Source organism: Aspergillus niger (assembly GCF_000002855.4).
Source record: "Aspergillus niger supercontig An09".
In the NCBI taxonomy this organism is placed as follows: domain Eukaryota; kingdom Fungi; phylum Ascomycota; class Eurotiomycetes; order Eurotiales; family Aspergillaceae; genus Aspergillus; species Aspergillus niger.
In genome coordinates this window covers 725,183-750,332 of record NT_166525.1, presented here as the reverse complement: position 1 = coordinate 750,332, position 25,150 = coordinate 725,183, and the positions used below count along the sequence as shown (strand labels likewise).

The following is a 25,150-nucleotide window of genomic DNA, read 5'->3' as shown; positions in this document are numbered from 1 at the left end:
CTTCTCCAACACAACCTAAGCATTTCTACGAGACACTAGCAAGCCACTACTCTTCATATCAACATGCCCCCGACAGCCAACATAACCAAACTATCTACTCAATACACAATGAGAACGACGAAACTAAATAACACCCCCATCTTCAACCCACCCCCTCACTCTCCGATGACTCGAACTCCTTCTCCTTCTCCTCTTCTTCTTCCCCCCTTCCACATCATTCCTCCTCCCCTCCCTCTTCTCACACCCAAGCCGACTAGGATGCCAAACCAACAACACAAGCATAACCAAAAACATCAACAGCCCATCAAACACATACATCCACACCTCCTTCCTCTGCAATACTCCCGTCCTTCCCTGCGCAAACTCCACAACCCTGAACACGCAGCGCGCTATAATCAACACATCAACAACATACAGCACCCTAAGTAACTGGCACCATGGGGGATATCGACGATGATGATGACGATGACGATGAGGATGTCTTCTGCGGCTCCGCGGCGGCGGGGGAAACCGTGTCATCCGCGTATCAAACACCCCCGAGACGAGGATGAATAATCCAAAGAAGATAATCTGCGCTATAAGTCCACCGATGATTATCCAATTACCAAGTTTCTGGCGGGATTTATTTGATTTGGAATCCGAGGTTGTGGAGGAGAATGATGTTTGGGAAAGAATCCCTCCGCCTGGTATACCATCATGGTTAGCACTCCATTCATGGTCATAAACGAAGAAACGATTATTCAACATTCATAAAATGAAAGATACAACAATAAGGAGAAACTAACCAGTCGCCTGCCCCAAAATTGCAAGCACATCCCCAACAACAAAAACCCTTGTTATCCAGCGAGCCGGGATCGGGGACTGTGATTCACCCTTCGAAACGCGGACAATGCGGCCCAAAACCATATATATAGACGCTGCGAAGAGGGACGGAGCGAGGAGAAGAAGCAGCTCTTGCATTATATATGGTGCTGTGGTCCATTGGAGGGGGGCTTGTTCGCTGTTGATTATACGGGCTGTGTAGCCGGTTGTTTCGACTATATATATCTCTACTTAGTCTTTGTGATTCGGGATGCGTAACTGAGGAGGAGATCATACATATACCCCCTATAATAAACGGAGTGAAGAACCATGTTCGCTGCGCAAAGTAATGGATCAAATGGCATATCGTAATGAGGCCGAAGCAGGTGGTTGCTGTGATTGCGGCGGCGGTGGAGGGGGTGTATTCGTAGAGGCGGTATTCTGAGGGCATCTTTTTCTTTCATTGTTGGGTGTAATTTGTGAGAGGTGGAGGTGGGATGCATGCTGACTTTGGGGTTACTTTATCTATGGTACGTGAGGGGATATTTTGGAGTAGTCTATCTAAGCTGTAGTGACTGGATGTTGATAGTGTTTTTGTTTGTAGGTGGTGTTCGTATTCGTATCCGTTGCCGGTTTGGGGGTTGTTTATGCATTACTTGCGCTAGATATATAGCTTATTACTGGTTAGATACTGTGGGAAGACGTGGCTAAAGATCTGTAGTAAGGAACGACGTAAAGTGCACCTTTTTGTGTATACAATGGTTTTGGTTGGGCTTGGATTTGAATAATGGATGGGCGACCCATCTGACTCAAATGTCGGATTTGTTAGTTACACGGGGTAAAGAATATATGGAAGCAGTCTATATTTCTAGGATCTGTCAAACGATAATACACTTAGGATGTATCCCATACTTGCACTATATCTCCATACATTACATTGCAGGAGACACATCGACAAACCGGAGCCCGTAGCCCACTGCTGCCACCCTCGACTTTCCCAGCAGCCCGTTTATCTCACTCGGATGAAACCGGATCAAAATACACAGTACCAGGAACATGGGGACCGCATCGAAGACATAGATGAAAGCCTCATGGGTAATTACGTATCCCTCCTGTCCCTGGATATACTCGATGAATCGTACAATGGATCGAATAAGAATCAAGAAGCTGGACGCGTACAGCGAGAAGAAGTGCTTGCGCCATGGAATCATCGGCGATTCGGAGCGCACGGTAGGGTGCCGGTAGATGCGACGTTGGAAGATGATGGCGACCACAAGGAAGAAGCAGAAGAAAATGATCTGCACTAGAAGTCCACCGATGATGACATTCTCGCCTGTATTATCGGTCGCGGATTTGGATTGGACCATGATTCCGGCGCCTGTGGATATCAGCATATTGTAGTATTGACGGCTGGTAGTAGGTGGATCACGGACCGGACGACTGCATCAGGAAGGACAAACAATCCCCGACCACGAATATTTTTGTCAGCCATTTCAGTCGGATGATCGAGTGGTGTTCTCCATGCACGAGGGCGATAATCCGGCCGAGGATCATGTAGATGGTGGCAGCGAACAATGCCGGGGCAATGAGGAGAAGGGTGCTCTGAATGATATAGGGGCCCAGCGTCCAGTTGGGGGATTGGTTTCCGGACATGGCGCGACCGATATAACCGACTGTTTCAACTACAATTCTAATGTTAGCTGAAGTGGTCTGAGGCAGGGTGTAGCATGGCATATACACAGTCCGCCAATCAAGGCCGCAATGGTCAGCCATGCTCGCGTTCGAATAAGCTGATACGTGAAAACAATAACGCCGGCCAGGAAAAGCATGATCATAACCGCGGCGCCTCCCACGGAGGGATAGTAGGCGTATGCTGTCCAACCGGTAGCCATGATAGCAAGCAGCGTAGCCGGTTAAGATAGAGATGGCGGGAAGGAAGCCGGAGATTGGGATTGAACTGGGCCATTTCACTTCTTAAGTGACTGCGACTCCTGAAACTTTCTATGCGTGGAGAGAATTCTTCAATGGCCGTTGTTGAGATAGTTGGAACTGTGCCTATCGTATTTCGTACGCTGAACCATGTTCGGCTTAGTGTGTGGTGGAGTTAACCGCTTTCTTCAGTCTTATTGCTTTTTATAGTCTTAGTCCGTCCTATACGAGCTGATCAGGCAAAGAATCCGAATGCACGGACCAGTGCATCGTAGGTTCCACCGATGAGATGGCACGCACAGCTTCCTTTTTCTTCACGAGCATTGGCAGGTGCATCTATCTGCCCATATAAGCACCGAAGCAGATTGTAAAACATCGCTGGAGTCGTACATTGCTCTGTAATTTGTTAGGGTCTAGATTATTGGGTTCACTAGGTTTTGAGCTTTGGAATCCTCCTCACCCACCCAGTGCTCAACCAAAATAGCCTATAGGTAACTATAGGGCTGTTTAGGCAGCTGGATATTGCGACAGACCCTTAGGTGTAGCAAAGTATTTGATCAGACTTTTCGTTTCTTGCACCATTACATCTGTCCGAACAGTGAAGTGCAGTTTCTTGAATTCGCTTGGGAGGTCAACAGGGCGCGTCTCGGCGTTCATGAAAGGCTTTAGGTGTTTAGCAAAGTGACGACGTGCGAATCCGCGCAATATTTGGCACGTTGAAATGCGCTTTCTCGGAAACGGCGGGCCGTGGGCCTTAAAATAGGAGAGCTGCGGCCTTTTCATATCCATATAGAGTTGTCGCAAATTTACCTTGAGACTTGTCAGTTCCAAACGTTACCGCATGGCCTGGGAGGCGTTGGTTATGGGAGTCGCAGGTAGCTCTGTCATCAAAACACCATCGTCTTCGAGAAGCATGATTGGAGCATATGATGACGGTTGAATGTGGCGTATCAGTGTTGCGGTGCTTCGCTTTTTCGATTCCTCCTGAAAGGTGAAGGTCAGTAATAGTGGTCAGTCATCGATAGCCTTTAGAGTCACAGCTCCTAGACGCATTATTTTCTTGAGGCTCTAGAGATTTGGATCATCATCCTCAGTATCTGGATCTGGCAACAGCGGCAGTCTCAGGTGTAAACACAATCAACAACTGCAAAACATCGCAGGCAACTGCTACAGGACGTAATGGGAAAAAGAGACGAGAAAAACGGGAGGAGATTCGATGGTGGCAGTCATATGACACGTGCAGCGGGACGGGAAAGCGATCAGAGGTTGACTTGGAACCATGACTCGCCTCATGCTTCCTGATACTAGACTACTGCCCCATTAATCACGGCTTCTACAACGGATTTTCAGTCGATCCCATCTTTCTGATACAGAGCGGCTACGATATTCCGCTGTTGACCTTGTTTTGTCGTCTGGCCCACTACCTTCCCTTGGACCCTCCTGCGTGCCGGGACTAACAGAATATTGTATTGGGGACCGCAGATGAAAGGCCTGGAGGTATTGCAGATGTTAACTGCATGTAAGCACACAGGAGAACAATGATCACCTATACGTTGCTGACTCATTTCACGAGGCGTTGTAGAATATCGAATGGTCAATGGGATCCCGGAGGATTTCTGGCTGTTGACCCCTGGAAATGGGCGGATAAAAAGGGGTCCGCGCACAGATCCTGAAAACCTCATGATCCAGATGATGGTCCAGATTCATCTTGAATATACTGTGCCACTACTAATCCACAGGGGGAAGTCAACGGTGATGCTGGGGATGGTTCCTGGATTACTCGGTGACCCTTCCCTAACTGGGTCTGGGGTGCTTAATTTGAACATCATGTTAACGCCGAAGACCCACCCCAGATCCTGATGAAGTGAGCTGTGATAAATCCCGGCCATCCAAGGGTCTCACATTGAGGATGTACGACAGACCAGCCAGGCACGGATTCTCTAGTTCAGGGGAGTCGCGTAGTTCATCGAATCAGCGTTGGAAGACAAGATTAAACCTGCAGTCAGTGTCAAATGACCGAGAGCCCCGAATTAGCCGACGTCGTCAATTATGCAGGCATCGGGCTTTATTCACGGTGGTGGATGATTAATTCGGATCGGTCCTCATGGTGTCTGGATGGTCATGACTCGCGCCATGACGTGTCCGGGTCTCAGATAAGTGATGGCGGCAATCGTGAAACACGCTCCAGGGGCAACGGAAAACCCTTCATCAAAAACACTAGTATAGCGAGTTAGCGACTCCCCGTCTCGAGCTCGGCTCTGGAACGCTGACTGCCGACGGTGCCAATCAACCAGCAAGTCAGGACCCCCTGCTGGACGCTATGCGGGGCCGACCGAACGTTCTAACCAAAGTTGTCTCCACTCAAGCAGAAGATGGGTCGGTTCACGATGCATCCATGCTAAGCTCCGGAGGAGGTGGCTGAGCTTAGCTTATTGAATCTTGACTTCCGGCTAGACCAACGGTACTGTGGTTCTCGGCTCTACTGATCCGATGCTATCAATCTATCATATAAGAATGCTGGGTTGTCGACGGCTGTCCATGGTTGAAATCTGGAATTCAACGCCCTCATTGTCCTTCCTTTTTCACTTCGTTTCCCTAGTAACTTCACACTCTTTAGTCTTTCATTCTTTTCATCATGATGAAGCGCAGCGCGCTCCTTGCCTCTTTCCTTCCTCTCGCCCTGGGGTGCGACAGCGCTGAGACTCACTCCTGTGCCTCTGCCTTTTCCGTCTCCTCTGCGGCCGCCGCTAGCTTCTGCGCCACCTTCACGGCGAGCACCGTGACTGCCACGACTGGCGTGCCGGATGTCTTCCTTTCCAACTGTGACTACAAGACCAAGCACCTCTCCAGTGCCTGCAGCTGCCTGGGCACCGCCGATGGATCTGCTCCTGCTTCCACCCCGGCTGCCCCGGCAGTCTCCAGCAGCAGCAAGGTAGTGAGTTTACCATTTAGATGCATCATCACGCTTTGATTACTGATTCAGTCTAGGGCAAGGCACCTGCTGTTGCAGCCACTCGCACCTCGGCGATCCCGACCACTTTCCACACCACTGCCGTTCGTGTGCCCCTGTCCACCTCGGCAGCGGCGGCTGTGACCTCCCAGGCTGTCCTCCCGGCGCAGAGCTCCGTGGCAGGCAACGGAGGCACTACCTGCACAGTGACTGAGTACGCTTCGATCTCCTCTGCCGTCGCATCCTGCTCCAACATCCTCCTGTCCAACATCAACGCCCCTGCATCGAGCACCATCGATCTCACGGGTCTGCAGACCGGTGCGGCTGTCATCTTTGCTGGTGAAACCGTAAGTCATATCCTTCCTATATTAGGGCCAACCGCCATACTAACGGAGAGTCCGACAGACCTTCGGTGACACCTACGACAGCGACTTCGACCCCATTGTCATCTCCGGTACCGACGTGACCATCACCGGTGAGGAGGGACATGTCATCAACGGTAACGGTGAAGCCTACTGGGACGGCGAGGGATCCAACGGCGGACAGGACAAGTACGAGCCTACCACCACAGCCCTTTCATGAAGAACCCTACTCATAGCTCCTACCAGGCCCGACCACTTCATTGTCGTCAAGGACATGTACAACTCCAAGATCGAGAACCTCAACATCCTGAACTGGCCCGTCCACTGCTTCGAGATCGAGAACACCGAGTACCTGACCATCTCCGGCCTGATCCTCAACAACACCGCCGGTGACGCCGCCAACAGCAAGAGTGACGGCGACCCGGCCGCCCACAACACCGACGGCTTCGACATCAAGCAGAGCGACTTCCTGACCCTCTCCAACTCCTGGGTGCACAACCAGGACGACTGTGTTGCCGTTACCAGCGGTAGCTCGATCGTCGTCGACAACCTCTACTGCTACGGTGGTCACGGTCTCTCCATCGGCTCCATCGGCGGCAAGAGCAACAACACCGTCGACGGCGTCACCTTCTCCAACTCCCAGGTCATTAACAGCGAGAACGGCTGCCGCATCAAGTCTAATGCTGATACCACTGGCGAGGTTAGTCCATCCTATCTTAACCATCAACATCTTATTATTCTAACCACCGAGCAAATACAGGTCTACAACGTCAAGTACGAAAACATCACTCTGTCCGGCATCAGCGACTACGGCATCGACATCCAGCAGGACTACGAGAACGGTGGTGCTACCGGTGACCCGACCAACGGCGTCAAGATCGAGAACATCTCTTTCGTCAATGTCAAGGGTACTATGAGCGACGGCAAGGATTACTACATCCTCTGTGGTGATGGCAGCTGCTCTAACTTTGTCTTCACTGATGTCGACATCACCGGTGGTAGCGATGATAGCTGCAACTACCCCTCTTCGGGATGCCCTTAAATCATGGGTTGTGTGGGTTGCGCAGTAGGTGAAGGGGTTGGAAATACTGAATTGTATAGTATCTATCTCTCTCTATTTTGATTTCTTGCTTTCCTGGGATGCTGTGGACCAGCGGATTAGGATAGTAAAACCACCTAGTTGGTTTCATTTCAATGGAGGGTTCATTATCCATTGTATATACTATTACATAAACAATAATTTTGTAGGTGTATAAGGGGAAGTACATTCTTTGTAGATGTGACAGACATGGTCAAGTCTACGACAATCGGATACAATAAGTCCCCCCGAGGCCGCAGTGCACACCCAGCATCATGCTACTCTAGTCACAACTGGTGCGTTTCACAATATCCGAAGGCGAACCCGAACTACCGAACGCCGACCCAAAAAAGACCGATAGTCGCGGTGTACGAAGGGTGTCAGATACAACTAGTACGAGGTAGCTAGCTGGCGCTACGGGAAACAGAACAAGTGGGGTAATCGTCATGTGGTAGATATTTCTTTTTCAATTCATATCAATTTCATTTCATTTCACTCATTTCCTCGTCACGACAGGAGAGACAGATCCTCCCTCTTGTGTCAATAGCAAAAACAGCGTATAATTCGAGACATTTCCCCAAAACTCCAGAATGGGGTTTACGATTTTGGATCTGCTGCACATGCGAAATGCTGAACTTCACTACCGCTGTACGAATCAAACCGTTAGCTCCATGGTGGCCGGCTGAGAGCAAAACAAGAATAAAAATCTGGCTGTGTTATGCTGGTTAGTGGCAGTCAACAGGCCGGAGTATGGTGATCGTGTGCTGAATGACTGACAAACCTGAGCCAGGACACCGGGCCCATCTTTTCTTTCTCCAACAAATGCGAGATGCGAAACCAAGACGCCGTATCCCTACGCATGCTCATGTAGTTTGGGCGCTCTAGGCGGATCCTTCTAGCCAGACGGAGACTGTGGCGCTTGTCGTGTACACCATGAACACCACACCCAGTACCATCATCGCGATGTCGCCCCGTTTGACCCACGGGGACTCGGCTACGCCCTTCCAGTGCAGATACGCCGGGTAGATATACACCAGGGGCACACATGCAAAAGACCCGATCAACGACACGAACTTATCGAGATCCCCGGCCCCCACAGCTCCGATCAGGCCGCAGGTCATCACGGCACCGGTCCGGAACACATTCTTCTTCCACTTGATCATGGGGTCGCGCTTGCCTGAGTTCTGGCCGAAGAGCCTGCCCTCAAGGATACGGACAGCGGGGAACAGCTGGATCGGCGTACTGACCAGGATGGCGAGCGAATAGACGAACTGGAGCACATTGACAAAGCGGTCCGTGCGGGGCAGGTTGCTGATGATCTCCGTTTTGGTCTCGGCGCCAAAGGTGGCATACGAGAGCGCGCCAACCGCCGTGAACAATACGGTGATGATGATCATGACAGTATAGAGAAGTTTGTCGAAATGTTCTGGCCGCTTCATGGACGACTGGATGGGCAGGATCAACCCAATGCCCTCAAAGGTAAAAATACACGAGCCGATGGTCAGGGTGAATGACTGGCGATTGAAAAGTTCGACCGACGAGGCCAGACCACGGGACGCGAGACTGGCAATGTCATAGAAGTAGATGTACGCCAAGCCTACGAGGATGAAGACATCCGCCAGCAACGCGATGGGTCCCAGCTTGGAGATGTTTCGGATCAATGACAGTGGGATGAGCACCAGCAGTTGTACGGCGATCAATTTACCGGTCGACAAGGCCGTGCCCAGGTCTGTTGTCACAGCTTCCAGGACGGCGTGGACGTTCTCTGCGGTGAAGATGATGCAAGCACACACGAAGCCCAGTTGAGAGATTACGATGGATGCGAGAATCAACGTCCGCAGTCGAGGACCACCGATCCGCTCACCAATTTCGCCATAGCCACCGCCATAGTGTCTCCGACATTCCAGCAACAGGTGGAAACACAAGGTACTGATCAACGACACTGTTACAAGGGTGATGGAGGAGAACAGGATCCCGCCGTTGCGGAAGGCCTTGGGTAAGAAAATAATGCCCGTCCCCACAAATGCCTTCAGGAGGGTAAAGAAGGTCTTGACGTTGGAAGCATCGCCTGGGCGGCTGGCTCGTGAGCTCCGCCGTCGCCGCAAGAGAGCAGTGCGTTCGGACGGTCTCGTCTCTTCCTCTTCTTCCTCTTCTTCTTCGACGATGGCGGATTCCTCCTCTGTGTCCGCCAAATCCTCACCCGCAAAGTTGCCATAAATATCAAGAAAATCGAGAAAGGACGAGGTCACGCCCGGCTGGTCGAGCCGACCGTACTTGTTCTGAACGAAGTGACGGCGGAAGCTCCCCGGCTCCATGGCGGCCACGCCTTCTTCGACTACATCATCTGTGCGTCTCGGAAGGAAAGAGAAAGTCGCTGCCCGTTTGTCCAGGCGAGCTATCTTTGATTTGGCGTCGATACGGTACAAGTCTCGATGGATATCGCCGCCTTGCAGTCTCAGTGAGGACTGGGGTTCGGAGGGAGCATCACCGCTACTTTGCTCAGCTGGGGGCTCGGCCGGGGGTGCAGTTAGCTCATCCTGAAGGGAGGCAGTGAACTGAGGATGTAGATGCTGGGACAGGACGTTGTTTGCTTCTCTCGAGTCGGAGTCGGGATCCCGACCGGGGGATGTGGAGAGATCTGCCATTGGAAACGGGGGTGTCGGGGACGGAGGGCGGAGGCGAATTTCTGGTTGGGAGAGGATGGGGTCAGTTGAAACAGGGACTGGAGAATGTTAGAAGCATTGTCCGGCCGTGTAGACCGTCGAGGTATTGCCAGATGGAACAAAGGAAATTTGAAGGGAGAACCAGGAGGAGGGGGGCGAGGAGGAGAGGAGGATACAAAAGAGGAAGCCGATGCTTTGAGAGGGAGACGTAAGTACTTTGGGAGGACCAGCGGATGCAGTCAGTCAGTGATGTCGATTCCCTTCTTTTGACTGGGTCCGTCGATCGTCACTCTTCGCTCCGTGCTCTTTCTGCGCTGTCTGATTGGCTGGTGTCTGAGTCAGCACCCGGGCGACAACAACGGCCATCACATGATTTACAGGGTGGAAAACAAAGACGGTAAAGACGACAAAGTGAAGTTATACTACGCCATGTACTACTCCACAGTTGCATGGAATACATCTCTCTCCGCTGCAAATCATCAATATCGGTCTCTCAATAATGACGCTGTACAGATACAGACACACTTGGAGTAACATTGACTCATCTGGGTAGTACCTTCTGTCTACTTTATGTCTACTGTCTGCTCCGGCCCCATCTATACTAGACTGACACTGCTGTACCTCCATTATCTCTCTATCGTCTTTGGCTGAGTGACGCGTCTCAGATCTTAGATCTTGGCCTCTCACTAGCCTCCCAACGTGCTAACTGCTCATGGCTGCGAGCAAAAGTCTTCGTCACCACCGCAGAAGCCGTACTGATCTCCAGCGCCAGAGCAAACGCAGCAATGTACCCAGCCAGTCGTCGCTTACCGCCGGGCTCACTGCACTGCATGATGCGCAAGCCTTCCTGTTGTGTCGCGTATGACGTGCCCCCGCCAATTACCCCTACAGGCATAGAGGGGAAATAAAGGCTCAACGTTAGTGTCTTGGACATTTGATCGTATTCCGGCGTCAGGTGTGCCCACGAAGCATCAGCGACACACGCCGCATCCTGGCCCGTAGCAATGAAAATTGCTGCCAATATATTGGCGGAGTCCATATTACTGCCATGTTCGCCATTCCGAATCGCCGCGTCTTGGGTGATCTGTATTAAGTCATACAGTTTTGCGGATGAACAGCCCAGGATTCGCTGACATGCCGATTCGGATAGAGCTGTCCAGGCCACGGTCTCGACACCCCGAACGACGGTCACATTCCTCCACGATGGCTTCTTGTCCGAGGATAGCATGCCTTCTACAAACGTATCCACAATCTTATATTCCTTTTCTAGGTTCTTCGACACCCAGGCACAGACCCGGTCTGTAGCTATGGTCACCATGTTCTGGCCCGACGCATCACCGCAGGTGTAGTTGAAAAGGAGATGGACAGAGCGCCCGATCGTGTGCGGCGTTAGGCTCTGTAGACGAGCATGCTTGCTGGTGCTTTCTGCCACCTCTTTGAACGATGCCTGGAGGGTAGGCAGTGCGCGTGCAAATCGTAAAGCATCTCTGGGATTCTGGAACTGAAAGACCGGGCAGCGCGTCATGCCTTCCTCTCCCATGTGGACTTCAATCCCACCAGAGGCATTGGCAGCTTTGCATCCACGACAGCAGCTGGCGACTACCGCCGCCTCAGTGGTGGCCATGGGCGCCCAGATCTCCTTGTCGGGCCCTGTGGGCGTTCGGATATGTAGCGGCCCAGCTAATCCGACAGGAACGTGCGTATAGCCGATGAAGTTTTCGATTTTTACCTTGAAAGGGTCCTGATTATGCCGAGTTATGTGTTCGATCCCGGTGAGGACCTGGCTGAATTGAGCCTTGGTCTTTTCTGAAGGAGGGGCCATGGTTCGAGAGCTGTATCATCAAGACTGAAGTATATTCGGTGTAGAGACAGATGTCGACCGACAAAAATCACGCGCGAAACGGTCATTATGTATAGATCTAACCATATTGCCTCTATCAAGGTTAACCTTTGCGGAAATCTTGGATAACCCGGTTCTTATGATTTGATTCCAAGGCATAGGCACATTGCTTCCAGGGGCACAGCTGATTAGTGTTCGTTCATTCTTGTTTCCAGAGATTCCTCAAAGTGAACTTACATCACCAGTGATTCAGAGCTATATGGTCTGCGCCCATAGATATCACCATTAACAATTCAAACTACACCTATGTCACCATATTCAATGCAAATATCTATCAAACCCCATAACAAACCTGGAAATAAGCTTGCTTCATGGGGTAGAGCACTCCGCCTAACCATACGGATACCAAGTCAATGAAAATAGCTTGAGTGGCATAATAATCTCACTCTAACATCCATTCCACACATCAGAAATCAAGACAGGAACCCAAAAGAAATCAATTCATCCAGCCAGCCAGCAACCAAAAGAAATAACTCCAGGAATCAGCCAGTCACCCCAGCCGGTCAAGCAGAGCCCAGCGCACAGAGCATCGAAGTTGGAAGGCAACCACTACTGCGTCCCCGTATTGCGGGTCCTGTAAGTTGCCCGGTCCCGTAATCAAGTGGAACTGACCTCAAAAGTAGGCAAGAATTAGATTGTCGACTCACTGTACTTAAAAGAAGAAGAAAAGAAAGCACCGTCACAGTTTCAGTTCCTCCGAGCCCTAAGAAAGGAAAAAGATATTTTTCTTAAGAATAAGCAATCAGGTCCGAGATCGCTCACGTTCCACATTTCTCAGCTTTAGAAAGTACCGTGCGTATTGCCTTCCCAAAAAAATAGAAAAAAGAAACAAATAAAAAGGAAAGAAAAGAAAAGCAATCCCGGACGAACTGGTGGCGAAGTGTTCGTATTTCCGAAAAGCGCCCGAGAGTGAGAACAAGAGAAATAGACTTATTGCTGATGTGCAGCAACACTGCAGCGATGCTGCACACCATCGGAGTACTCCGTAAAAGCATACTCAGTTTCTCACACCATAAAACTAAGCATGACTTGATTGATGGTAATAGTGCTGCCCGGCGGTGCCCCGCCAAACCTATCTACTATGTAAAATGTGCAGTAGACCAGATCTCCCAATCTGACAATTGCAGCCCGCACAGCCCCTTATTTCGGAATCGCAGAGATTCCAAACAAACTGTCTCACTACATGCAAAAGTATTGCGCAGCTCTGCTGGCCAATGAGTAAAGCGGACAAGGCCAAGATATGGATCCTCACTTGCTGTACTTTTTACTCAACGAACTCTGATCAACGCACGTGTCTTTGTAATTCCATAGGTTCATCTTAGTAGATGATACGTACTATCACCTTCCTGCTGCCCACTATGGATCCACTTGATTGCCTACGGAGTACTAACATACAACTACAGTAATTCTGCGTTTGAATGACAAATCGCCATCCCTGCCAAGTAGATCATGTATCACAGATTATCATCCAATTTTGACCTGGTTCGTTCTTTGTTTGCTACTGTCTGTGATGGGCATATGATAGATAGACTATAAAGGCGGGCGGGGGTTTAGGTTTAGGTTTTCTAGTGTCTACTAGTAAAATATCCTCGCTCTGGCGATCACGGGGGGTATTTTTTGGGTTACTGGTTTACCCGCTTTATCTATCTTGAAATTTGGTGATTTCGTTAAGGGTTGTTGCCAGGGTCATGCTAGTGGTATTCACGTATGATATTCGGGAAAGGGCCGTTAAGGAAATAGTAGAAATATACAAGGGGGATGTAGAAGTATAGAAGCTTCCTTCTGAGGAAAGGAATGAAAGTGAACGAAGGACAAAAAAGAAGGGTATATGAATATACACAAGGAAATAGAATCAACGGAGGATGAAACAATGAAAGAACGTAGAGAAGGGTATAGTGGACCAAGGCACGATCAAGAACTATGCGTCCCGACAGACCGAGGAATATCAAACGACTGCATCCCCCGCGTATAATACTCCGTACTGACTTCGACATTCGTCTCGATTTCCGTATGAGCGTATATCTTCCCATCCGGGACAATAATCCGTTCCTGGCTGTTATTCCTCCCGATCTGCGTGCCCGTCATGGCATCCCCATCTTGGGTCTGCAGGATACTCATATCGAATGGATGCTCGCGACCCTTGGAGAAGCCCGATTCCTCTTTTCTCATGTTGCTGCTCGACCATCCGCCATAGCCGCGGTTCGAGCTGTATTCGCCGATCAAGCGGGGGAGGAAGCGAGAGGCGATGGCTTTGAAGGACGGGATGGAGGAGGCCAAGATGCCTACGTTGATCTCGATGGCGGACCAGTACATGGCGCCGCTGATGGCGTAGGTGGAGTCGCTGGAGGTGAGCATCGCGGGGATATAGGTGATTCGGATGATGGAGGATATGCAGGCGCTGGAGGTAACCGTTAGACAAGACATCGGTGAATGACAGCAGGTATTGTACTACTTACAATAGACCAAGACAGAGGATACCACCAAGGGCCAACTTCTGTTTCCTTGGCATGTGTAGTTTTAGGATGACACGGATCGGAAGTGAGTAGGTAATCAGATCGGTAGTAATGTTCAGCGCCGCGTTGGCGAGGTAGAAGACGTTGATCGTCACGCAGTGGCCGGGGATGCTAGTGTTCCAGGCGCGGGGGATGGGATTGCACTGAAACGCAGCTGTCAGGACGAAGGAAGTGGCCTGACAACCCACCACGCACAACATGACGAGAGACATGCGCGTGAGTTGCTTGTCGCCAAGTCGGGTGTAGAACCAGCAGACGGAGGTTTTGACGAAGCCCAGGGCGGCCAAGTAGAACATTGAACTCAGCCAAACGGCCTGATCATGATCATCAGCAACGTTATCCTGCTCAAGAGGTTGAAGGGACGTACAAAAGAGTATGTTATTAGACCACTCTGATCCACATCCGCCATGTGCTGGCCCATGCCATGCTTGACAGCTGTATAGGGTCAGTCTCTGCCTTCAGACGCTGACAGGAGGAATCGTCTTACCAACAATGGTAACTGCTGTGAACGCCCATGATAGAAGCTGGGTGAGAGGTCAGCTCAATTGCATCAATCCGGAAACGATTCCCTTACGCAGGCGCCAATAATCAAGTCTAGGAGAAATAGTAGGTAAGTCACAGGTCGGACAGCAGCCAAGGGGGGGCAGGACAATATTGACTTACAGTCATCCAAGCCCATTCGCTTCAAGACATAGATTCGAGCAAACAGCCGGAGGCAAATGGTCACAAAACTCAGGACCGCAAAACTGATCGCAACGCCAGCAATCACTGGGCCCTGTGTAGTTGCCATATTGACAGTCCGGACGGACAGATGAGGGCAAGACGCACAATGCTGGGTAGTAAATCGGGAAAGTCCAAGGCCTATTTATCGAGTGCAACACATCAGATGCAGTCCTCATGCACCGCACACACCCTACATAGAGAGGACAGTCATTTCTAGAAGGGGAACTTCCGAGGGGTCAAAGATTGAGTTGCGATTTAAACGGGAGGCAATCTGGCGCATGTGCGCCATCGCGATCATCGCTGCATCAAATGCCCCTGGCAGGGCTCCGGGACTCATTCTTGGACGATCCCAAGCGGTCCGGGTCAAGCTCGCATGTTGGAGAAACTGGAGTCTGATGGACAGTGGCGTTTCCCAAAAAGGGGAAACCGTGAGGGAAATTTTCAGACGGTACCAAGAGTTGACTAGCGACTCTGGAAGAACGGATGGAAAAAGCAAGCTATCGCGCGAGTAGCGACCAAGAATCGGGGACTCCAGTGACGGTTCGTAGCCCACATCTTGGGGTCTTGAAGTGGTGGGTATCGCGTCCGGATGCACTGGCCGACTCCGCTTGTCGAATCTGATACAGAAAATGTGTCGTTGAACCTATCGCTCCACGGCTAATCGGCGGGTGCCACTGAGAAGCAGTACACTGCACTAAAGGGTGTTAGTCGTTGTCAAATGAGTGGCCTTCGGCGACAAGAATAGCAGCCGGGACACGATCGTCATTGAAGATGGGTCATATCTCCGGGGGTGGTTCCGATGCTCGTAGGAAGTAGAACAGGTTTTTTGTGTATGATCTGTATCTTTGCTGCCTAGGTTGCCACCACGTTTGTATTATGATATTCGGTGCTCACGTATCTAGATAGTGGTTGCGACAACATCATACCCAGATGCACGATGGCAGCCCGCCAAGTCAGGCTACCACACGCACCGCTATGGCAGGCTAATGGCTGTCTGCAAGACACGGGAGGACTGGGCAAAATGGGAGGAAGTAAGTTCCGGTACTATTCGCACCGTAAACGACCGGTGTCTGAAAGGCAGGAGAATCGCTGCCGGCTTTCCTCCAACCGGGTTAGGGCCTTGACTAGTAGTCGCCTGAGCGCAAGTACTGACCCACTCCACTGGGGATGGCCCCGTCCAGACAATTCTGGACAGCGAGTCCTCTGGTCATAAAGGTGGTCTACACTGGTCGACCTTTGGTCTTCGAAATGCCTGCGAATACGATGGGCGCAGGATCGAATCCTGGTGGCTTGGTAGACGTTCTGGGAAGGGTAGGGCAATTCTTTATTGGTCGCCCTGACACGCGGAAGCATGTACTACCGAATATTCACCGTAGTTCAGTCAATAGATCCAAAAGAAGGAAACCACCCCTTAATGCGTTTTTGGCTCTTCGGAGCAGCCTGCTTATGCACCAGTTAACCAAGCGTGGGGTTTGTGAATGCAGTTCCTTCTCATGCTGGTTCATTGACTCATGCTGGTGTTCGAAAAGCGAATGAAATGAGAGGGGAATAATTAAGTGGATGGCTTCGGGGACGGACCTCGGGCTATCGGCCGTGCTCCCGATCCAGTGGTCGCAGCCACCGATTTCTGTCGATTCAACGGTGAAAATTTGCGTTGATATCTATGTGAACTGGATGAATGGGTGCCAAGTTGGTATGAGGACCATACTGCTCCTTCCGTTCCAAGTCGTCAAAGCTGCCCCTACAGGCTGTGTACAAGTCCGCCCCTCATAGCGATGTTAGGATCAACACTGATATGTCAACAAGCGCAATGAGACATTCCCAGCTGAAGGTATTCCTAAACTTCAGTCTCGAATAACTTCCGACACTTGCAGAAGTAGTCAATAGTGTCTTTGGCTAAAACCGACTGAGAGGATAACGGATTACACCATTAGCAAGCCCCATGGGCAAGCCGCCAATAAGCCAGCAATCTCTCTCCTGGAAGTCCTGGAACTTTTGCCTGCTATACTTGCTTTTACGATTCTGGGCCTGTTTTGACACCCCTTCTGCAACTTAGCAAAGGCCGTAATCATTTTATTTTTTTTCTTGGAGCCATGGACGGGGTGCCGATCGCGGCCCAGCGGCAGACCGGCGTCAAAGTTAGTCTCCGTTAGGGCCTGCTAGGGGGGTGTCTGTGGGTGGATCTGGCCTCTCACGTCGCCGCTCCCAGTGGACCACAATTTATTTCCTGGTGGCACAAAGTACTTTGTCGAACACGTCGAGCGAACAAAGAAGGGGATTTGCTTTGTTTGTGGGATCCGGCGATATCTCGATAATGCGGTAGATAAATAAGTGGATGGATGGATAGTAAGGAGATATATATATGGCAAGAACGGCACTCCGCGAAGGTCACGGAAGGAATGGTCCCTTTCATAAAAATAAAAGTGGTTCCATGGTCGTGACATCAGGACATGATGATCCCAGTAGCAGTCTCTGACAGACTTTGAGCCTGACAAGTGTCAACTGCTACCCCGAGAGCTAAACTACGGCCAATAATGGCTCATTGCGACTCGGCAAGCCCACTCCATCAGAGACACTAGGAGCCGTTGGAGGTGCTAAACCCTCGGCCGCGCATTTTTTCCTGTTCATGAGACTTCACTCTGTCCCCGCACCACTAAGTACGCTGTCGGTTCTCTGTCAGACTAGACTAGTCATTGTCTGTCGGCACTGGGGGATGTCTCCGAGTGACGCTTGTCAATGGCTCCAGCCTGGTTGGATCGACACTCTGGTCATATTGTCCACCCTCCCAATGCAGTAGCCTCAATGCTGTTCTCCTCGGATCGAGTCCCGGAAGATGGTTAGATGGCGCACCATCGCTTCTTCAGTGGTACCGCTACAAGGCTAACTGATTCGTTGTCTGGCCACAATTATCTACGTAGGAGAGGAGCCGGATGCCGGTGCTGGACCTAGGGCGGGCCTAAGTCCAGAGCTCCCCTCCAGCGGCTGTAGATGACGGTGTTTTAAGAGCTCGGGGTCTCTCTTCGGTGTTTTTTCGTTGTCATCTGTTCGCTCACCAACCGCAATCAACAACAATGAGCGTTGGCGAAGACCTCCTCTCCAAGGTCACGGTGACCAACGTGATCTTGGGTGTGGTTGTCTATGTGGTCCTTCAGTTTGTGCGCCAAATCGTCTATTATCACTTTTTCCATCCATTGTCGAAATTTCCTGGTCCATTCTGGGGCGGCGTCACCCGACTCTGGATTGCATGGCATAATCTGCGCGAGACTGAATTGCAGACCGTGTACGATCTCACAAAGAAATATGGTATGCTAGACCATCGTACTACCCGGATAGAAGTTCACGAAAGAAATCAAGCCTAACTTACCGTTTGCAGGCCCCGTAGTACGCATCACTCCCACCCTCCTGCTCGTCAGCGACCCCAAAAAGCTCCCCGACATTTACCATCGCAATGCCGACAAAACGGGACACTACATCACCGGATCTTTCGGCGAGACCGAGTCTCTGTTCAATATGCGCTCCCACAAGACGCACGCGGCATTTAGGAAGCACATCGCAGGCCCAGTACGTTCAACTCGACCCTTTGAATTTTCCCAGAATCCACACGACTGATCCCCTGCGCAGTACAGCTTTAGCAGCGTCAAGCGCATGGAGCCGCTGCTCGACGCCCACATTGAGCATTGGCTACAGAAAATCGACGAGAGGTTCGCCAGCACGGGCGCTGGCTTCGACTTCTCATGGTGGGCAGTGTGAGTGCAGTGCCATTCCCAGAGACTCTCCACTTCATTCCGCAAACTATACTGACATCCTCCAAGCTACATGGCATACGACATCATCAGCGAGGTCGGCTTCGGTGCGCCCTTCGGCTTTGTCGAGCAAGGACAAGACGTCGGCGGTCTAGTACAAGGCTTCCACGACGGACTGCCAGCATTCGGTCTCCTGGCGCGCCTCCACCCCTTCACCAGCTGGATGAAAACAACTTTCATGAAGAAATACCTAGTTGCGACTCCCCAAGACGACTCCGGTATTGGAGTCCTCATGCGCTTCCGCGACCGACTCATCGACCAGCGCCTGCGCGATCTCGAAGAAAAGAAGGACATCGGCCGGATCGATCTCCTCCAGACCTTCCTCGAGGCCCGCACCGAGGAGGGCAAACCTCTCGACATGGACTACATTCGCGCAGAGGTTCTGTTGGTCCTTCTGGCTGGCGCCGACACCACCGGAACTGTCTTCCAGGCACTGGTGCACAACCTCATGACCCACACGGAGGTGTACGAGCGCATGATGGCCGAGATTGATGATGCTGCCCGAAAGGGTCTCATCAGTCCCATGGCCCAGTACCAGGAGATCGTCGAGCACTTGCCCTACTATGCCGCGTGTGTCCGCGAGACTTTGCGCATGAACCCTGCCGCGCCGAACATCTTCCCTCGATACGTCTCCGAGCCGGGTATCGATTTATATGGCCAGTTTGCGCCCGCGGGCACGGAGATCTCGTCTAATCCGTGGATTGTTCAGCGCGATGAGGGAGTGTTTGGTGCAGATGCGAATGTGTTCAACCCGGAGCGCTGGCTGGATCCGGAGCGCGCAAAGGTCATGAATAAGTATATGTTTACTTTCGGGTACGGGACGCGAGTGTGTTTGGGCAAGGATATTGCTATGATGGAGCTGTTTAAAGGTCCTTTGCAGGTTCGTCCCGTCCCTTCCACCTTCTTTCAAATTCATTTAATATCTGACTAATCGAGTAACAGCTCTTCCGCAAATTCAAGCTTCATTCGATTGCGGGCAAGCCTTCCGCGCATTTTGTGATCAAGGGAGGCGTGGGATTCTGGCGCGATATGTGGGTGACTGTGGACAAACGGGGGGCTGTGAAGGCGACGTAGTTGGAGCCAGCTTATATTATCCCCTTTTTGGCTCTGTTCTATCTCAATCGTTTTTCTCTTCATCACTCTCCCAACATGATCGACCCAGTCATAGACCCGTCCTTTACTTCATGACCTTAACCGTCATTGGCTGGTGACTGACCAGGTGTAGTGGTAATTACCTTGACTGGTCCTGACGAGGCATAATAAATTTCCCCTAGTATTATGGGCTCGAGTCCTGCAGCCGCTACATATATTCTCGACTATCTTTGAGGAAGAGTGACTGTGCATAGATTAGTAGAAGTCCCAACAGTAGTACTAGGAAGAGGCTCAGGGAGATTATCGATATTCCCATGGGGTTTATTTTCATACTATCTATGTCTCTACAGGCCGACTCTATAGCACTGCCACTAAATAATATTAAGCCTATTGATAGGAATCTTCTCAGAGTATGAAGACTTTCTTATAGTAGGTGCGATTACCTACTAGTAGCATGCATACATACATCCTGATGTGGTGTTAGAGACAGATTGACGGTCTTCGTTAGTAGTCAGTGAGTGATGCTAAATTTATATAGATTATGAAGCTGTAGTAGTCATTGAAAGTATGTATAGCCAGCATCTAACAAAATCATTGAAGGCTCGAGTGAACTATAATAAAATCAATTCATCATTACATGATTGGCTAGTGGATTCATCATGAACCATTACATTAGAGTCTTCTATATAATCGTATGGTGTGACATCAACAAACTCCCACCGATGCCTTCTTTTTCCTACTATCAATCACTACTACCACCGTCAACAACAGCAGCACATATCCAAATCATATAACCTCATCATCACAACATAATCCCCGCCCTCCTCACCCTCTCAAACGCCCCAAACCATGACGTCCTCGTATCCATCTCCTCACTGAACCCAATCTCCCTCGCTCTCCCCAAATCAAACGGGCGATCAAAGTCCATCAGTCTCAGACTCCCCATCCTGGCCCCCGTATTATGCATGCTGCGATAGATCACCTCCTCTTTCACCCCCTCCCTCTCGCTACATAATCGTTTCAACTCCTCCCAATTCCGATCGATATACTCCGTCGGATGCAGAGATCTTCCCTCCTCAGGCCCCACCCCTTCCAGCCCGAAATACGACGCCAGGATGGGCCATCGCTCAGACCACGCCACGGGGCGTGCGCTGTCGGCGATGTTGAACGCTCGGGTATGGACTTTTTCACGCGGTTGGAGGGATGCGTGGATACAGAAGCGCGCGATTATGTCTTGGTTGGAGTCGGTGGATTGGAGGGTCCAGGTTGTGCTGTTGCCGGGGAAGGGGACGCGGGCGTTGGGGCCTTCGAGGGCGCGGTACAGGGAGAGGTAGATGCCCATTGTTTGGGCCATGCAGTTGGCGTTGCCGAAGGGGGCGAGGCCGACCTATGGTTTTTGTTGTTTAGTATGTTTGGTAAAGGGGTGGTGGAAGGGGTGTAAGGACGTACTATCACGTCCGGACGGACTTCACACCATGACCAGGACTTTCCGGTACTGAGCTCTTGCAACAGGTCGACTTCATGGTAGTAGAAGAGGTCTTTGGCGTATTCGGCTGGCACGCGGGGAAGGTCTTCTTTTAGGGGTATTTGGTTCCGGAAGGGGAATTTATCGAGGAGGTAAACGCCGTATGCCTGTTGGATAATACAAGTGTGGTTAGCTTTATGCACGTGGAAAATTATGTGTTTCTGATATGGATATGTAGGTGACCTACCTTTGTGCCAGTAATAAGAGTAACGAAAGACAGTTTGGGCGAGAGATTCTCTAGCGTCTGAACAGCCGCTCGAAGCATCTCTTTGTTCAGGCGACATTCTTCCTCAGGGACATCGCTGGCACGATATGCTGCACAGATATTGAAACACGCACGGTTAGCCGCACTAACAGAGAAGGTATGCATGCGATACGGAAGCGGACTACATACCAGCATAGTACACGTGGCTGATCGTCTCGACAGAGGAGATCTTCTCCGCCAGGGTCTTCTTCAGCGCTGCATCGTCGCCCACCAAGAGGTCCACGCCGGAGACAATCTGGAGACGATCGTCTGTTGGCCACTGGGCCTCCTCAGCCGTGAACGCACGGTTCGCAACCGCCGTCACTCTGCTGAAAGTCCCTGGGGCTGGGTAGTTGTTGAGTAGCTGGTTGACCAGGGCCCAGCCGTTGATGCCTGAACAGCCGAACACGATGGCATGGTGGCCTTGAGAGGTTTGGGATTGCTGCTGCATGATGAATCTAATGAGGGGAGCAGGGCTGATTTGGGGCCCAGGTTCTATGCTGAGAAGGGCTCACCAGGGAGACGGCACAGAGCTTCATGCATTAAGGACAAGGGGGTCAGGTCTGATTCCAGGGGGTGTCATGCTGGCTCCCAGTTTACCCAGGTACCCTGGCTCATTGCACATTGCTGTACACATCGGGCTGCTGTCCAGGCTAATCGGTTAATTGCTTGTTGGCTTGACTTTCCTGTGCCTATGGGAAACCGCGGACTGGCATCAACCCATCATGGTGGGGACAAACATCAGACTTGTGGCGCTGCGATACCGCATGTCGGCCAGACTCCGCCACGCTAATCGCTCCGGGGAGATATATCGCGGCGTATTAAGAACTCAGTAGAATGACAATGGCTTAGTAGGTCATTAGTGGCATTAGAGTGGCACGAATCGCGTGAGCAAGGATCTTTTCGCGGACGCAGTTAGTCGACTGCACTACGGCTCTCGGCTGCGAACATGAAATTTTCGGTTGGTGATAAACTGGACGCAGTAGCGGCCACGTCCAGCAGGGATTGTTTCTTGCGAGAGCAAAGAAGCAGCAGGTCGGGTGGATCAATAATCCTTTCTACCGCGCGATTTGATGAGCATCGATGACGACTGATACAAAGGACATTGAGCCTTGCCCGGTACTACCAGAAAGGGGAAAGCCGGAGAGAAGACGGACGATTCAATTATACCACTACGGCCTCAGAGATAGGAAGGTTTGATAGGTGGACTATCCGACTAAGAGCCAAGACGCATTGATCAGTTACTAAATAGCTTTAATCAAATTGGCTACCCCTTCGTGGCTTGGCATCCCACGGCTGGCTCCTCCGATTCCTCGGGGATATATGGTCAGCCGAGACAAGCTCGCTCTAAGGCCGCCATACTCGGTTTGGCCGTAGTCGAGGAAAATGAAGGGTCCGGTTGTGTGTGCCTTCCGATCTATGTTGGGGAAGGGAGTGGCTGGCGGAAGACAGATTCTAGCATTCAAGCCAAACTCTCCCTGATTCTCGAGCTGATTATCTCCGAGGGCCATGCAGCCGCATCTACAGAGGCAAACAGCGCCCTGGGGAGCGTTACGAGAACGGCAGGCCTAGGGAAACCTGCTCGTGGCCTCAAGTGGCGCACATGCTAGTTAATAGTCACTTTGGCCAACGCGTACGCAACCCGGGGAGAAACACCGACAGCAAGCATCTTGCGCTAGCAAGTAAAGGAGGCTTGATTATGGGAGGTTTCATTGGGCTCGGAGATAATGAGAGTTGGATTCCACCACGCTAAGTGGGCCTCCTCGATATTAAGCATGAAATTGCTCGTCCCGCGTATGAGTGGAAGACAGCCCGTCGACCTCAGAACTCACAAACGAGAGAGCATAGTAAAGCACCACTTGAATGTCAATTTTATCTAATGTCATGAAACTGGCTAGTCTGCCCACTTCTTTTGGTACCAAACCTTCATTTTCGTCTCGCTCCAGGGTTCCCATCGATTTCTCAAAAGAGCAGCGCCCCCCGGAAGTCGTCCGTGGATCCTTCTCGGATGATAAATAACTTTTCCGAACGGGTCCACCTCCCATGCCCTAAAGGATTGACTTGGGCGCTAGATTCGATAGCATCTCGACTTTAACCCTTGGTCGCTATCACGCATGGTACCATTGCAGCTAGATTAATCGATCGATGGGGGTGTGTGTTTGTGCTAACTTAGCAAATGGTCCGCACACACAACTTCGATCCGCCCATTGCAAGTAGGGATGAACCTGAGAGTCATAGATTACAAGATTATAGACTATATAAAAATTTTGTAAAGAGACGATCCAGCTATATTACACATCAATCACTTTCGTTAACACTCACATCGGTGGTAACGTGAATGCCTTCATGAGCCCCGATGATACGCTCCTCCGAGCCATTGCGACTAGCCTCAACATCGGCCCGGCTCTGCCCCGTCACAGTATTAAGCTTGATACTCTGGTGACCCATGAGAGATCGCCCGTTATTGGTCCGACGCGTCGATGTTCCATATATCTTCGACCGTCCGGTCGAGTCTCCCTTGCTGGAAAGCCCGAGTAGCCGTTGTAAAGCAGGGAATCGGAAGCTAATGAGCGATTTGAAAGAAGGGATGCAGGCGATGAAGATGGCCACAGCCACTTCAACACTGGACCAATTGAGAGTGTTAACAAGTGTCCCTGTTCAAGTAGTAGGTGACCTATTAGCCGTAGCACACGTAAGGGTTCAAAGGGAGAGGCAACATACAGGTGTGGTCGTCAGAGAAGTTGCTTATATACGTCGCTCGAATTATACTCGTGATGGAGACCCTAGAACTCGCGGTTATTCGTAGCTCTCAGGTGAACTTCAGCTAAGAGGGAACCAGCGTACAGAACACCCAATCCAAACATCATCACTAGTCCGGCTCGTTTGCCTAGCGTCATATTTAATCGCATCACTTTCGGAAGAGGGAGAGCGAAGAGCGCCAGATCAGTAGCCAAGCGGATCCCGAAGGAGATGTAGTAGAAGGCCGTAAGAGACAGACACTGGCCTTTGACGTTGCCACTGGCATCCCATGCCTTGTGAATCGGTGAGCATTGGAAGATCACGACGAATGTTTCTTCGATTGTTTCGGCGACAAGTAGGCCCAGGAGAGTCCAGCAAGCGATGCGAAACCCCTTTCCAGGGAAGATCTGCAGGTATAAGAGGCAGAAGGAAACCTTGACGGTGCCGAGGGCGAGAAGATACGCAATCATGCTGACAAAGTCGAGCTGTAAATCAATGGAATTGAATGAGCATATAGACAGACTCATTCATTAGTATATCCCAAACCTTGAGAAACATCTCCAGCTTCTCCGAGCTATGTATAGTCGCAATGTGCTTTCCGTAGCCATATCGGGTCACTGTGGGAGTGAGACTTGTTAACTTCATTAATCGGGTGTATACATTTGATTCATGGCAGCTTACTCCAGATACACACAAAGCACAGAACAAATGTGAAGATCTTGGGCAACGAAGCGTCAGTATCTGGGAGGGCATAAGCAAATTCAACGGGGCCAGGAAGCGTACCCAGCTGACTACACATAACAAATCATCAAAGTTTATGCCTGAGAG

The 25,150-nt window shown here is 50.9% G+C and overlaps 12 protein-coding genes across 12 annotated transcripts; 4 read left to right on the top strand and 8 right to left on the bottom strand.

Moving 5' to 3' along the window:
* Positions 1-123: 123 nt before the first annotated feature.
* On the bottom strand, positions 124-1,252 carry An09g03280 (uncharacterized protein; the record flags this gene model as incomplete). Its single annotated transcript, XM_059749713.1, has 3 exons — positions 124-683; positions 786-1,049; positions 1,105-1,252. The coding sequence occupies 3 exons, from the start codon at positions 1,250-1,252 to the stop codon at positions 124-126; spliced, it is 972 nt and encodes a 323-aa protein (XP_059601378.1).
* Positions 1,253-1,733: 481 nt separating this feature from the next.
* An09g03270 (uncharacterized protein) lies at positions 1,734-2,693 on the bottom strand (the record flags this gene model as incomplete). Its single annotated transcript, XM_059749712.1, has 3 exons — positions 1,734-2,179; positions 2,262-2,483; positions 2,540-2,693. 3 exons carry the CDS (start codon positions 2,691-2,693, stop codon positions 1,734-1,736), a joined length of 822 nt encoding a protein of 273 aa, XP_059601377.1.
* A 544-nt stretch (positions 2,694-3,237) lies between these two features.
* On the bottom strand, positions 3,238-3,519 carry An09g03265 (hypothetical protein; the record flags this gene model as incomplete). Its single annotated transcript, XM_059749710.1, has 1 exon — positions 3,238-3,519. The coding sequence occupies one exon, from the start codon at positions 3,517-3,519 to the stop codon at positions 3,238-3,240; it is 282 nt and encodes a 93-aa protein (XP_059601376.1).
* Positions 3,520-5,368: 1,849 nt separating this feature from the next.
* On the top strand, positions 5,369-7,084 carry pgaD (endo-polygalacturonase D pgaD-Aspergillus niger; the record flags this gene model as incomplete). Its single annotated transcript, XM_059749709.1, has 5 exons — positions 5,369-5,665; positions 5,719-6,027; positions 6,086-6,231; positions 6,289-6,742; positions 6,803-7,084. The coding sequence occupies 5 exons, from the start codon at positions 5,369-5,371 to the stop codon at positions 7,082-7,084; spliced, it is 1,488 nt and encodes a 495-aa protein (XP_059601375.1).
* Positions 7,085-8,001: 917 nt separating this feature from the next.
* An09g03250 (uncharacterized protein) lies at positions 8,002-10,149 on the bottom strand (the record flags this gene model as incomplete). Its single annotated transcript, XM_059749708.1, has 3 exons — positions 8,002-9,842; positions 9,926-9,976; positions 10,074-10,149. 3 exons carry the CDS (start codon positions 10,147-10,149, stop codon positions 8,002-8,004), a joined length of 1,968 nt encoding a protein of 655 aa, XP_059601374.1.
* A 295-nt stretch (positions 10,150-10,444) lies between these two features.
* On the bottom strand, positions 10,445-11,782 carry An09g03240 (uncharacterized protein; the record flags this gene model as incomplete). Its single annotated transcript, XM_001393603.3, has 2 exons — positions 10,445-11,589; positions 11,686-11,782. 2 exons carry the CDS (start codon positions 11,780-11,782, stop codon positions 10,445-10,447), a joined length of 1,242 nt encoding a protein of 413 aa, XP_001393640.3.
* Positions 11,783-13,594: 1,812 nt separating this feature from the next.
* An09g03230 (uncharacterized protein) lies at positions 13,595-14,986 on the bottom strand (the record flags this gene model as incomplete). The annotated part of the gene is made up of 6 exons (XM_001393602.1): positions 13,595-14,081; positions 14,140-14,510; positions 14,564-14,631; positions 14,684-14,720; positions 14,771-14,790; positions 14,860-14,986. 6 exons carry the CDS (start codon positions 14,984-14,986, stop codon positions 13,595-13,597), a joined length of 1,110 nt encoding a protein of 369 aa, XP_001393639.1.
* A 704-nt stretch (positions 14,987-15,690) lies between these two features.
* On the top strand, positions 15,691-16,777 carry An09g03220 (uncharacterized protein; the record flags this gene model as incomplete). The annotated part of the gene is made up of 6 exons (XM_059749707.1): positions 15,691-15,724; positions 15,826-16,030; positions 16,101-16,230; positions 16,356-16,389; positions 16,477-16,560; positions 16,620-16,777. The coding sequence occupies 6 exons, from the start codon at positions 15,691-15,693 to the stop codon at positions 16,775-16,777; spliced, it is 645 nt and encodes a 214-aa protein (XP_059601373.1).
* Positions 16,778-17,990: 1,213 nt separating this feature from the next.
* Positions 17,991-19,796, top strand: An09g03210 (uncharacterized protein; the record flags this gene model as incomplete). Its single annotated transcript, XM_001393600.3, has 5 exons — positions 17,991-18,222; positions 18,293-18,480; positions 18,541-18,665; positions 18,732-19,602; positions 19,665-19,796. 5 exons carry the CDS (start codon positions 17,991-17,993, stop codon positions 19,794-19,796), a joined length of 1,548 nt encoding a protein of 515 aa, XP_001393637.1.
* An 820-nt stretch (positions 19,797-20,616) lies between these two features.
* Positions 20,617-22,034, bottom strand: An09g03200 (uncharacterized protein; the record flags this gene model as incomplete). Its single annotated transcript, XM_001393599.3, has 4 exons — positions 20,617-21,201; positions 21,264-21,446; positions 21,527-21,654; positions 21,734-22,034. 4 exons carry the CDS (start codon positions 22,032-22,034, stop codon positions 20,617-20,619), a joined length of 1,197 nt encoding a protein of 398 aa, XP_001393636.1.
* Positions 22,035-22,666: 632 nt separating this feature from the next.
* An09g03190 (hypothetical protein) lies at positions 22,667-23,193 on the top strand (the record flags this gene model as incomplete). The annotated part of the gene is made up of 2 exons (XM_059749706.1): positions 22,667-22,777; positions 22,825-23,193. The coding sequence occupies 2 exons, from the start codon at positions 22,667-22,669 to the stop codon at positions 23,191-23,193; spliced, it is 480 nt and encodes a 159-aa protein (XP_059601372.1).
* Positions 23,194-23,712: 519 nt separating this feature from the next.
* Positions 23,713-24,792, bottom strand: An09g03180 (uncharacterized protein; the record flags this gene model as incomplete). Its single annotated transcript, XM_001393597.3, has 4 exons — positions 23,713-23,808; positions 23,906-24,237; positions 24,305-24,366; positions 24,428-24,792. 4 exons carry the CDS (start codon positions 24,790-24,792, stop codon positions 23,713-23,715), a joined length of 855 nt encoding a protein of 284 aa, XP_001393634.3.
* Between the last annotated feature and the right edge of the window lie 358 nt (positions 24,793-25,150).